Source organism: Chiloscyllium plagiosum, unplaced genomic scaffold, assembly GCF_037043375.1.
Source record: "Chiloscyllium plagiosum isolate Xiang-an unplaced genomic scaffold, Cpla_swu_hap1 HiC_scaffold_10, whole genome shotgun sequence".
Taxonomy (NCBI): domain Eukaryota; kingdom Metazoa; phylum Chordata; class Chondrichthyes; order Orectolobiformes; family Hemiscylliidae; genus Chiloscyllium; species Chiloscyllium plagiosum.
The window spans coordinates 87,485,535-87,499,752 of record NW_028270148.1 but is presented as its reverse complement, the minus strand read 5'-3'; the positions used below and the strand labels follow the sequence as shown (position 1 = coordinate 87,499,752).

The window sequence follows — 14,218 nt, the reverse complement described above, 5'->3', positions numbered from 1 at the left end:
CTCTGACACCTCTCTTCCCTTCCTAGACCTCCATCTCCATCCACGAGGACCAATTCAACACTGACATTTTTTATAAACCCACCAACTCCCATAGCTGCCTGGATTACACCTCCTCCCACCCTATCTCCTGCAAAAACTCTATCCCATAGTCCCAATTCCTTCCCCTCTGCCGCGTCTGCTCCCAGGAGGACCAGTTCTGTGGAGGACCACCACAGAACGCAACAGATGGCCTCCTTCTTTAAAGACTGAAATTACCCCTCCCAAGTGGTTGAAGATGCCCTCCAAAGCATCTCATCCACATCCCTCACCTCTGCCCTCGAACCCCACCCCCCCAACCGAAACAAGGACAGAATCCTCCGGTCCTCACCTTCCACCGCACAACCTCTGCATAAATCACATCATCTGCCGATATTTCCACCACCTACAAATGGACCCCACCCCCAGGGATATATTTCCCTCCCACCCCTATCCGCTTTCCGCAAAGACCGTTCCCTCAGTGACTACCTGGTCAGATCCACACCCCCTAACAAGCCCCTTCCTGGCACCTTCCCCCGCCATCGCAAAAATTGCAAAACCTGCATCCACACCTCCCAAAGGAGCCTTCCACATCCATCAAAGTTTCACCTGCACTTCCGCACATGTCATTTATTGTATCCGTTGCCCCTGATGCAGTCTCCTCTACATTGGGGAGACTGGATGCCTTCTCGCAGAGCGCTTTAGAGAACACCTCTGTGACACCCGCACCAATCAACCCCACCATCCCGTGGCTGAACATTTCAACTCCCCCTCTCACTCTGCCAAGGATATGCAGATCCTGGGCCTCCTCCATCGCCACTCCCTCGCCATCCGACACTTGGAAGAAGAACACCTTACCTTCCACCTCGGTACCCTTCAATCATAGGGCATCACCATAGAACATAGAACATAGAAGAATACAGCGCAGTACAGGCCCTTTGGCCCTCGATGTTGCGCCGATCCAAGACCACCTAACCTATACTAACCCACTATCCTCCATATACCTATCCAATGCCCGCTTAAATGCCCATAAAGAGGGAGAGTCCACCACTGCTACTGGCAGGGCATTCCATGAACTTACGACTCGCTGAGTGAAGAACCTACCCCTAACTTCAGTCCTATATCTACCCCCCCTTAATTTAAAGCTATGCCCCCTTGTAATACCCGACTCCATTAGCGGGAAAAGGTTCACACTGTCAACCCTATCTAACCCCCTAATCATCTTGTACACCTCAATCAAGTCACCCCTAAACCTTCTTTTCTCTAATGAAAACAGCCCCAAGTGTCTCAGTCTTTCCTCATACGATCTTCCTTCCATACCAGGCAACATCCTGGTAAACCTCCTCTGCACCCGTTCCAGTGCCTCCACATCCTTCCTATAGTATGGCGACCAAAACTGCACACAATATTCCAGATGCGGCCGCACCAGAGTCTTATACAACTGCATCATGACCTCAGGACTCCGGAACTCAATTCCTCTACCAATAAAAGCCAGTACGCCATATGCCTTCCTCACTGCACTATTTACCTGGGTGGCAACTTTCAGAGATCTGTGTACATGGACACCAAGATCCCTCTGCTCATCCACACTACCAAGTATCCGACCATTAGCCCAGTACCCCATCTTTTTGTTATTCTTCCCAAAGTGAATCACCTCACACTTAGCTACATTGAATTCCATTTGCCACCTTTCTGCCCAGCTCTGCAGCTTCTCTATATCCTGCTGTAACCTGCCACATCCTTCCTCACTGTCAACAACTCCACCAACTTTCGTATCATCCGCAAACTTGCTCACCCAACCTTCTAACCCCTCTTCCAGGTCATTTATAAAAATGACAAACAGCAATGGTCCCAAAACAGATCCTTGCGGAACACCGCTAGTGACGGCACTCCATGAAGAAACTTTGCCATCAACTACTACCCTCTGTCTTCTTCCATCCAGCCAATTCCTAATCCAAACCTCCAACTCACCCTCAATGCCATATCTCCGTATTTTCTGCAGTAGCCTACCATGGGGAACCTTATCAAACGCCTTACTAAAATCCATATATACCACATCTACCGCTTTCCCCTCATCAACCTCCTTCGTCACCTTTTCAAAGAATTCAATAAGGTTTGTGAGGCACGACCTGCCCTTCACAAAACCATGCTGACTATCCTTGATCACATTATTCCTATCCAGATGTGCATAAATCCTATCCCTTACCAGTTTCCTCATTTCCCCTCCCTCCACCATACACCAGTTCCAACCTGCCAGCTCAGCACCACCCTCATGACCTGTCCCTTCCTTCCCACCTATCCACTCCACACTCCTCTCCGACCTATCACCTTTACCCCCACCTCCATCCACCTATTACAATCTCAGCTACCTTCTCCGCAGCCCCAACCCCCTCCCATTTATCTCTCCACCCCCGAGGCTTCCAGCCTCATTCTTGATGAAGGATTCTGGCCTGAAACATTGATTTTCCTGCTCCTCAGATGCTGCCTGACCTGCTGTGCTTTTCCAGTAACACACTTTCCACTCTGATCTCCAGCATCTGCAGTCCTCACTGTCTTCTAACTTTGTCCACCCTAGTCCAAGACCAGCACCTTAATATCATGGATTGATGGAGACAGAGCCCAGAGAGATAGGGGTGGGAATGCGTTTGGAAGTTAGATAGACAAAAAGGCATGGCTGATAGCGAGCCAGGGAGGAAGAAAAGCTGGTAATGGCGTCCATAAGTCGACAAAAATGGGTTGGCTGAGCAAATAACAGGTCTGGTCCTGACAGGGCCTGGGGCATGGCGGGGATGGGTAAAGAATTTGTAAATAGGTGCTTGGGCTTTAAAATTATTGAATTCAATATTAAGTCCTGAAGACTGCAGGTTCCCTTAGTGGAAAATAAAATGCTGTTTTGGCTCTAGTGGTGCAGTAATAATGTCCATACCTCTGAGTTAAGAGACCCATGTTCAAGTCCCACCTGCTCCAGAGGAGTGTAATAACATTTCTGAACAGGTTGAGCCTTGCTGGAGCATTGCAACACGCTTGGGACAGAAATGTTGGCATGGGAACTCTATGGTGTGTTGAAGTGTTAGATAATTGGAAGCTCATTGTGGGAAGAGTTTGTGAGAACCTCTTCGAATAATAATGCGCAAAGATGCACAATGTGAGTGGACAATGGCACAGCAAGCCGTATTTATTACATTAAAGGGGAAGATAGCATTTCCATCTGTGGTCGTGTGGAGGCGTATGTCACAACAGGTGTATCAGGAAATGCAATTGGAGCTGCTCTCTGACAGAACGTCAGAAAGTGATTCACAATTGCTTAAACACTGTGCTTGTTGTTGAAAACTGAATAGAAATGAGCTATGAGAGTGTGGGAAGTGCTAACTTCCATCTATGTGAGTATTGGTGTATGTACCTCTTGTGGGAACCAATCATCAAGCTGACTACATTGATAGTTCCATCAGAATCTCATCATCATCCTCACCACCTATTGGGAGGCAAGGTGGAAGGTCATGAATCCACCTCCATTGGAACAGGGATGAAATCCTGTTCTGTTGTGATCAACCTGAATACCACCAGCACCTATCCAACTATACCAACTGTATCAACATCCAGTCTTATTTCTCCCACTCTTACTACCTGCCATCAGGATTTATAACTTAACACCTAACTTGGTTAGCTGTGTTATGAGCCTTTGTCGGCCATTAAAGCCTGAGTAGGACTTGAACCCAGAGCTTCTGACTACACGCTGTGTCAGAAAATGTTCCTCACATAGAACAGAAGGAAAATTTTAAATGATCGATAGAGTCCAAATATTTAGCCTTAAGTGATCAAAGTAAAATGTGTTCTATCAGTTACAATATGCCACTAACTCATGTTTACATTTTACAGGAGTTTTACTTCAAATGTGGAAAACATTCAACCTCTGAGAGTGACACATCTGTGATTTTGAACTTAATTACTCCAAACAGACAAAACATCCCATGTATAACCTGTACTGAAACTGTGTAAGTATAACACTTATTTAACTGTATTCTTGATGATGAAGGATTTTCATGATGTGAGTAAAGTAAATGACTGAACTATATCTAGGGAAAAACTATTCTTTATTTTCTTTACTTTCAAAGAAAGATTCCCTCTGTTGATCTTATAATATTTTTGTTTGCCTTGAAGAAAATATGTTGCGCGTGGATTTGTAGCAACAACAAAAGAATAGCAATCGCCTTTCAAAATCTTTTTAGGTGCTTCTACCTGAGTCAATTCTGCATGTTCCTCCATTCCTCAAGTTCCTATTGTTGACCTTGATGCATTGCAGTAATTTTCTTTCAACTGCTTAAAATAATATTTTAAATAATAAGACTAAACAGTGGTTCCCAAAATAGCTACAATTACTTAACCTAGATCAATTTCTATTATGATAAATGTAAAATGGAATGCAATGTTCCAAGGTGCTTCATGAGATCATTAATAAGCAAAGTATGATACTGAGCCACATAAGGAGATGCTAGCCAGAATTTTACCATTCCTGGGAGCTGCGGTTTCAGTAAAGCTGCTGAGAGCAAATTTGGATTGAACACCTGACACTTTGTGGCCATCGAAATTGTACCCCCGGGTGGGACAAGATGCAGAGAGGTTGCCTATCACAAGGAACTGGGCAGCTCATTTAAATTGTAAAGGTCAAACTTGGAGCCACTTCATGCTGAAGGTCAGGTAACCACCAGCAATGTATTGGGGCTGTTGCAGTAAGATGCAGCTTGTTGGCATCAACCCAAGAGGGAAGGTCTCACAGGCCAAAGAGCAGGCTGTAAACAATGAAAAGAGCATCCATAGCCCCGATTACCTCCACAGAATAGTTTGCCCTCCATCAGTTGGCACAAGGGCTTTTAAGTTTAAAAAATATTGGCAAAGCTCCTGAGGCCTCCTGCATTTCTCAACAATGATGAGCTAACCCTGTAATGTTGCTGAGGCATCAGAGCTGCTGGTCCTGTGATTTGGCTGGCAACCCCAGGAGCATCAGCAGCATCCCTCGTTGGAAGGATGCCAACAGAAGGCCACTTAGGAGACCATCTTTGGTAAAAAATAACTGAGCAGGTCACAATGCGAGCAAGTGATTATGACTTACTTTCTATCCTGAGGTCAGGGTCATGACCCCTGATAAAATGATGACCAAAAAGCTTCCTCAAGGAAGTAAATCTTAAGGAGTATTTTGAAGGAGGAAAGTGAGGTAGAAATGCAGAAAGATAGTATCCCAGAGCTTAGGGTCTAAGCAACTGAAGTGCAACAACTGATGGTGGAGCAGTTAAAATTGGGCAAGCACAGGACTGATGTGGAGATACCGGTGTTGGACTGGGGTGGACAAAGTCAGAAGTCACACGACACCAGGTGATTGTCCAACAGGTTTCTTTGAAATCACAAGCTTTCAGAGCGTAGCTCCCTCGTCAGGTGGCCTCCGAAAGCTTGTGATTTCAAATAAACCTGTTCGACAATAACCTGGTGTCGTGTGACTTCTGACTATACACAGGAATGACCCCCTTCTTTTCCATAATGATTATGATTGTAGGACAGTACCCCTCTTTCACTAATTGACAGAATAAATGCTTTGATATTTATAAGATGCCTTGATATTCAATTCGACAATTACACTTTTTTTCTACAATTATATTCAATTTTGCTGATAATGGAATTCCTGACTGGTGATGAAAATTATCACACTACAGAAGGAAAACTGGAGTGATGTACTGCATGGTGACTACAAAAAGCAATTTCATTTCAGAACAAATTTCACACATTTTTCATGTGGTGAAAATCATTTTAGACTGAAGTTTTTATCCTTGCCAGGGAAGAGAACAGAAAGTATTCCATTGCAATGACTATTATGTACTGATTGAATTGTACTCCTGATGATACAGATGTGGTTCTAGACATTGGAATGAGAAATGATGAGTCAGAACATGACATTACATCAATCTCTTCACCTTGCAGTATTTGAGAGAAGCTAAAGTAGTGTTTTAATTCCAGAGGAATCTGTCCACTCTGAAGTATTGCAGTAATTTAAGCTGGATTTATACCAAAACCAATCTGTCTCAACATGCTGATTAACAGAAACAAATAACTTCTGTATTATAGTTTGCAACAAAATAAGCTGCTGCACTAATGATACAAAGAGAGCTAAGTATTGTTTTTGATTTTTGAGTAGGTTGCCTATCTCCACGATTATTCATTTAATTTTACCTATTGCTCCATACCTCCTCCAAAAATGATTTCTGCCTAATAAACAAGGTTATAAGCTTTTTGAAAGGCTTTAATTGAACTCTTCACAAAATTCTGAAATAGACAGAAATTTAATTCAAAGGTATTCAAAATATAAGGAAAAATAATTAGCCATATGCCTCAAATCTCTGGCTGTTAGAGAGTTCAAGTAGTTATATGGTCTTTGGGGCATGGCTCCACATTAAGCATGGCATAAGGAAAGGAGGCAACTGCCATTAAATATCACACGCCATTGCAAGAATTGAAATATTAGTGATTTTGCACTATTTTATATCCATCAAGCCAACTGGATTATCCAACCTGCGCATTAAGTATGTGATGATTTAGTTTATAGCAAATTTTAAATCAGAAATCTTCTATATTCAAAACATAACCTTTTGATATCATTTTAAGTATCATAATCATATGATCAGTTAAAATCAAATCTTGGATAAAGGAAACATTTGTCCTACAGAAGTATAAGATAATCTAAATAATGTAAAGGTGAAAACGTATAGATACCTTAGTATGCAAATGTAGCTGACACTGTTGTAACAGTCTAATGAGCTATTAGCCCTCCAATCTGACCAATTGTACATTCTCCAACTTGCTCTTTCTGTTGGGCCAATGCCAGAAGAAGAGCAGGAGATGGCAGATGAGACTGTGCAAGCCTCAGGTTGTGAACAACTGTGAGGAAACATCATCATAGGAGCACAGATACACATTGTACGATGAGATGTCAGTTGCATGTAGAATAGTTAGGATAAAGTGAGAAGCACATTTCATGCAAATTTGAGTTCTGACAGAGTCACTATGCTTCAAATCTCATTACAGATTTGTCCAAATACGAACAAAACAATTGAATTCCAGAGTCAGTGTAATCACACTTTGTGACAATTTGCAAACATGTACATATCAGAATAAACCAGTTTAGTTTGATGTTGATTTTCATGTACTGCACACTGTTCAGTCTACTTTGAAAGGATATTGTATTTGGTGACATGAATGGGGTTGTATATGTCCTTGGCCAAACAAATTTAGATGGGATAAGCTTCCACCTTTTAGTAAGTCAGTCGTGGAATTGAGAGGTTTTCTTTTGTTGAGAAATAACTTTAAAAATCCATTCTTCATAGAAACATTGTTTGTACACTTGGCTTCCTAACCTTCAAAGATGGCTCCTCCAACAGATATTATTGAGAGAGTGTAGATGTGATTGACAGTCTGTGTATGTGGAGCAGCTTAAAGTATTTTTCTCTGTTAATAATATCCTGGATGTTCCTGATAATCTGTCTGTTCATTAGGGAGTAGGGGAAAAGAAAAGGATGACATTTCTGACTGAACCATGTACAGAAGTAGATAAATCAACTGAAGAAGTTTCTTTAACTTACACAAAACTAAAGGTGAAGGCACTGTGAAACATTTTGTGTAACACCACTGTTTTAAATAATTGGAGATTATGAAAAGGTATCAGTTTAGAACAAGGGATCAGTTACAAAGTATGGGTATTAGAGTGGTTATTATGATTCTGAAAAAGCTGTCCGTCCATCACAACGTTAGGAGAAAGCATTATTTTTTAGATTAGATTCCCTACAGTGTGGAAACAGGCTATTTGTCCCAACACATCCACACTGACCCATTCCCCTACCCGACATTTACACCTGACTAATGCCCCTAACACCATGGGCAATTTAGCATGGCCAATTCACCTGACCAGCACATCTTTGGATTGTGGGAGGAAACCCACACAGACACAGGGAGAACATGCAAACTCCACACATACAATCGCCGGAGGTAGGAATTGAACCCACGTACCTAGCGCTGTCAGGTAGCAGTGCTAACCACTGAGCCACCATGCCATCTGTCCCATTATGCCCAGTCCTCGGCCTCGTATGATGCCGGTAGCTGGGTGTTGAGTCATCAGAAGCAGTGTGTGAAGAGGCAGAAGCAGGGTAAGTGTGCAGGAGTTCATACCAGGCTAAAAACAAACCCTAGCCAGCCGGTTCAACCTTCCATTCTGCTCTCCAAATATCTGCTCCCTGAACAATAAACTGTTCTGCATATGACTGTGACAAGCATCTCAGTGTGAGTTCAGGGAAACATGGCTTAGCGACAGAGTTCCAGACACCACCATCCAGATAGCGGGCTTGCCTTTATGGGACAGATTACCAAAGTTAACCTTTGTCATAGCTTGCCAAGCATTATTGTCCATGTTTACAACACCTGCGAGGAGTTAAAGTTAATAATAATTGTTTGCTGATGTAAATAAACTGCAGATGAGTAAGCTGAAAACCCCAAGTAAAGTAGTTACAAAATCCTGATAGCAATGCTTAGTGAATGCAGAGTGCTACAGCTGCAAGAAGTTTTAATTTACCAAGGCACATCAGACAAAGATACATGGAAGGAAACAGCAATCACTACAAATGAATGTGAAAGAACAGCAAATTGATGAGGAGTCATTTGAGATCTGTACAAAAAGAATATTCCAATAAAAATTCACAGAGCATTATAGTACAAGTAACAATTGACGGACATCGTGGTTGGCATGAGGGTTGCAGTTAATGTGATTCTTAAGTAACTACCATCAAAAATTAAGTAAAAATCAGTTAGACAAATCACACATGGAATTAAGAAATTATAAAGGAAAGAAAATTTCCATAATGGAAAGAGTGATGGTTCCAGTCACATACACGGAGCAATGGGCAAAATTACTCATTATCATAGTGAAGGGTTAGAAACCAGACTGGCAGCAACTGGTCAAAATCACAGAAGTTAATTAGAATGAGATATTTTCCTCTAAAAGGAAACTCACAAATAAAGCAACCTGATTACCAAATTTTGTTTACTGATTTACTTTTGTTTACTAGTATTTAATAAAATTGGACATTTTATTTAAGGATATAAGGCCGAAATATGGGTTAAAAAGATGCAGTTTACTGCACACTGTGTTCAATTCTCTGTAATCTGAGGAGGAGCAAGAGCTCAGAAGTCTGGAGACAGAGAATGTCATCACAGGAGTTGACTAGAGTAACTGAGCTAGTACCAAAAGCAAATGGCAGTGTAGGATTATGCAGAAATTATAGAGTAACTGTAAATTAGGTATTGGACAACCAAGATGGCGGCACGACAACTGGTCACAGCGGCCTCTCCGGACCGAGAACTACTTAGTTCTAGGAGGAACAGAAAACTCGGTGTTTGCAGACAGTGTTACAGTGAACACTGCTACAGCAGAGGAAATGTACCTGAATGGAGAGCTGCTGAGGCAGTTATGCGATCTGGGCTTGCTGCGGAGACCAGGCCTCCAGTCTTCGACCTCACCTGATATCGGTGGCCAGGTGTTGAAACATCGGAAGTGGTGTGCGAGGAGGCGGAAGTGTGGTAAGCATGGAGGAGTTCTCAGCTTGCTGCGGAGACCAGGCGTCCAGTCCACGGCCTCACCTGATGTCGGTGACCAGGTGTTGAGACATCAGAAGCAGTGTGCAAAGAGGCAGAAGCAGGGTAAGTGTGCAGGTGTTCGTACCAGGCTAAAAACAAACCCTAGCCGGCCAGCTCCACCTTCCATTCTGCTCTCCAGATGTCTGCTCCTTGGACAATAAACCGTTCTGCATATGACTGTGTCAGGCATCTCAGTGTGAGTTCAGATACTGCTGCGTCATTGTTTTCATGGAAACATGGCTTAGCGGTAGAGTTCCAGAACCACCATCCAGAAAGATGGGCTTGCCTAGTTTCACGCTGACAGAAATGCAGCTCTGTGCAGTAAGACTCAGGGTGGGGGGGGGGGGGGGGGGGGTCTGGGTGTCTACATCAACACAAAATGGTGCAAAGACTTCATGCTAGTCTCCAGTTACTGCTCATCACTGGTGGAGTTTGTGACTTTTAGATGCAGTCCATTTTATTTGCCATGGGAATTCACCACTGACCTTATAGTCAGGGTGTAGATTCTTCCCAGTGCTAATGCTAAGGAGGCACTCTGTGAACTGTATGGGGCTATTAGTGGACTGCAGAACGCACATCCTGATGGTCTGTTTATTGTTGCTGGAGATTTCAACCATGCGAATCTCAAGACTGTGCTCCCTAAATTCCATCAGCACATGGACTTTGCAACGAGAGGGGAGAAAACACTAGATCTGGTTTATACAACATCCAATGCAAACAGGGCAGAGCCCCAGCCCCACCCCCACCTCGGTTCACCAGACCAGATCTCTGTTATGCTAATCCAAACATACAGACCGCTCATCTGATGTGTCAAACAGGTTATGAAGCAGGGGAAACCCTGGCTGCGACAAGCCATTTCTTCTCTTCAAGACAGTTTGAGTGCAGTGACTGACGCACGTTCAGGGATGCGGAAACCGTTGGCGATTCCATCAGCTTAGAGGAGTACACAGTGTTGGTGATTTGTTACATTAGAAAGTGTATTGATGACATCGCTGCATCCAAGACCATCACTTCTTGCCCCAACCAGAAGCCATGGATGACCAAAAAGGTGTGTGCACTGCTGAGGATCTGTGATTCCGCCTTCAGAGCAGATGACAAGGTGGCCCTAACAACAGTGAGGGCCAACCTGACCCGGGCCATCAAAGAGGCAAAGCGTGTACATGCACAGAGAATACACAGCCACTTTCAGGACAGCGGCGATACACTGAGCATGTGGAAGGGAATCCAGGCCATCACCAACCACAGAACAGTTTTGCTTGTAAGTGATGCCTCGCTCCTGGATGAGTTGAGAAACTTCTATGCACGATTTGAGGCACAAAATGAAGTGGCAGCAAGGAAATCCACCCCCACCCCATAATGACCGGGTGCTGTGTTTTACCAGTGCCGAAGTGAGGAAAACCCTGTGCAGAGCCAATCTATATAAGGTCGCTGGACCAGTTAACATCCCTGGCAGAGTGCTCAAAGCATGCTCTGATGTACTGATGGATGTTCTCATGGACATCTTCAACATCTCACTGAATTTGCCATAGTTCCAACATGCTTTAAGGCCGCTACCATCGTTCCGGTACCAAAGAAGTCTTCAGCATCCTGTCTCAACGACTACCGCCCCGTTACGTTAACTCCCATCATCATGAAGTGCTTCAAGAGGCTCATGATGGGGCATATTAAGACCCAGCTGCCCTCCTCACTGGACACCCTCCATCTGACCCTCACCCACCTAGAGAACAAAGACATCTACGTCATAGACTTCAGTTCGGCATTTAACACCATCATTCCTCAACACCTGATTGGAAAGCTGAATCTGCTGGGCTTAAATATCTCCCTTTGTAACTGGATCATGGACCTCCTGACTAGGAATCTTCAGGCAGTCCAGATTGGAGATTGGGAACAGCATCTCCAACACTATCACACTGAGCATGGGATCCACCAGGGCTATGTGCTCAGTCCACTGCTGTTCACCCCACTGATACACAACTGTGCAGTGATGCCCAGGTCAAATTACATCATCAAGTTCACTGTATTGGGTCTCATCAGCAGGAATGACAAGTCTGCATACATAGAGGAGGTGCAGCGGCTAACGGACTGGTGCACAGCCAACAACTTGTCTCTGAACGTGGACAAAATGAAAAAGATGGATGTTGATTTCCGGAGAGCATGGAGGGCATGGAGCGACCACTCTCTGCTGGATATTGATGGCTCCCCTTTGGAAATGGTGAACAGCACCAAATTTCTTGGCGTCCACCTGGTGGAGAACCTCACTTGGACCCTCAACGCCAGCTCCACAGCCAAGAAAGCCTAGCAGCGTCTCTACTTTCTGCGCAGGCTGAGAAAAGCCCACCTCCCAACCCCCATCTTCACCACATTCTACAGAGGGTTCATTGAGAGTACTCTGAGCTGCTGCATCACTGCCTAGTTCAGGAATTGCACCGTTTTGGATCGTAAGACCCTACAATGCATAGTGAGGACAGCTGAGAAGATCATCGGGGTCTCTCTCCCCTCCATTACAGACGTTTACATCACTTGCTGCATCCGAAAGGCTAAGAACATTGTTTAAGATTCCACACACCCCTCACTCAAACTCTTCTCCCACCTGCTCTCTGGCAGAAGATAGCATTCCGTCTCTCACGGCCAGACTGTGCAACAGTTTCTTCCCCCAAGCCATCAGGCTCCTTAACACTGTATGATCAGACTCTTTTCCATCTGAAATTCTTTGCACGACTTCAAAATGCTGCTAGAAAAATGTCTATTAATTATCCTTCTTTTATTACACTAATTTGCATGTTTTTGTATTTTTATGCATTTTATGCCACCCTTTGTACGATTGTGTAGTTTGTGCTGTCCATGTAGCACCTTGGTCCTGGAGGAACGCTGTCTCGTTTTTTACTGTATCCATTGTATTAGGTAGAAATGACAAATAAATCTACTCTAGAATATAATCCTACCAATAATTTGCAAATGTCAAAGATTTGCTCACTAAATTGTCAGGACGTCCCATTACTTTGAAAAATAGAGCTGACAAGTGTCTTCCTGCAATAATCAACACACTAGAGGCGGAAGATCCACAAACATCCCCATCCTCAACAATAGGAGAGCCAGGCACATCAGTGCAAAAGTTAAAACTAAAGTGTTCGCAACAATCGTCAGCCAGAAGTGCTGGGTTAGTTCCACGTGATATTAAGAAATTGTATTAGATACTGCTAAAGCTATGGACCCTGACAACATTTAGCAATAATATTGTTTTCTTCACAGAAGTTGACTAGAATATTTGGGCTACTCCCAAAGTGGTAGTTGCAATAAGTAGCAACTGGTAGTAACATCTGTATGTGGTAGTAGTAAATAAGAAGATTTATGAGAGGAAACCAGAACATGGCAGTGGAAACCCACACAGACACAGAGAGAAAATTCAAATTCCACATAGACAGTTACCCAAAGATGGAACCAAACCAAAGTGCCTGATACTGTAAGGCAGCACTGCTAACCTCTGAGCCACCATACAACATTGCAACAGTGTAGAAAATTGCCCTGTTTATAACATGCAGGACAAATCCAGCTGACAAATTATTATCCCATCAGTTTACTCTCATCAATAAAGTGATGGGTGTCACTAACAGTGCTGTCAAGAAGCACTTGCTTAGCAATAACCTGCCCAGTTTGGATTCTGCTGGACTCAGTCAGTTCTTGACCTCATTACAGACTTAGTACAAACATGGATTAAAGAGCTGAATTCCAGAAGTGAGGTGACAGTGACTGCCCTTGACATCAAGGTCATATTTGACCAAATGTTGGCATCAAGGAGCCTTAACCAAAGTCAATGGCGGGGTGAGGTGGAGGTGTGGGGGAGATGGGAGAGACATTCTGCTGATTAAAGTCAATCCTGGCACAGCAGAGGATGATTGTGGTTGTTGGAGTTCAGTCACCTCAGCTCCAGGAATTTCTGCAGGAATTCCTCAGGGTGGTGTCCTAAGCCCAACCATCTTCAGCTACTTCACTGATGATCTTCCCTCCGTCATGAGCTCAGAAGCTGGAATATTCATTATGCAATCATCAATGTTCAGCCCCCTTACGACTCTTCCTGTACTGAAGTACTCCGTGTTCAAATGCAGCAGACCTACCGGTGGTTAATATCGAAGTGCGGATTGAGAGGTGTCAAATAACACTTGTGCCACACCAGTGCCAGGAAATAATCATCTTGATTAACAGAGAATCTAACCATCACCCTATGACATTCAATGGCATTTCCATTATTGAATTCCCCACTATAAACCTCCTGGGGATTATGATTGACCAGAAACTGAACTGGACATACATAAATAGAATGGCTAAAAGATCATTTCAGAGGCTATGAATCCTTCAGTGGTTAACTTACCTCCGAACTTCCCATAGCCTATCCACCATCTACAAGACACAAGTCATGATGTGATGGAATACTTCCCATTTGCCTGGGTGGGTTCAGCTCCAGCAACACTTAGGAAGCTGGACGTTGTCCAGGACTAAACACCATATCCACAAAATGGTCGTCTCTCCCCCTTGACACTCA

General features: G+C 43.8%; 1 protein-coding gene across 2 annotated transcripts in view; it reads left to right on the top strand.

The window, feature by feature from the left end:
* Positions 1–14,218, top strand: part of prkn (parkin RBR E3 ubiquitin protein ligase) — a 1,164,944-nt gene that overhangs the window by 683,982 nt on the left and 466,744 nt on the right. For both annotated transcript variants that reach the window (XM_087991523.1, XM_043696306.2), the window contains exon 6: positions 3,892–4,007. In XM_087991523.1, the coding sequence (XP_087847649.1) occupies positions 3,892–4,007 (116 nt within the window). The remainder of the gene's footprint in view (positions 1–3,891; positions 4,008–14,218) is intronic.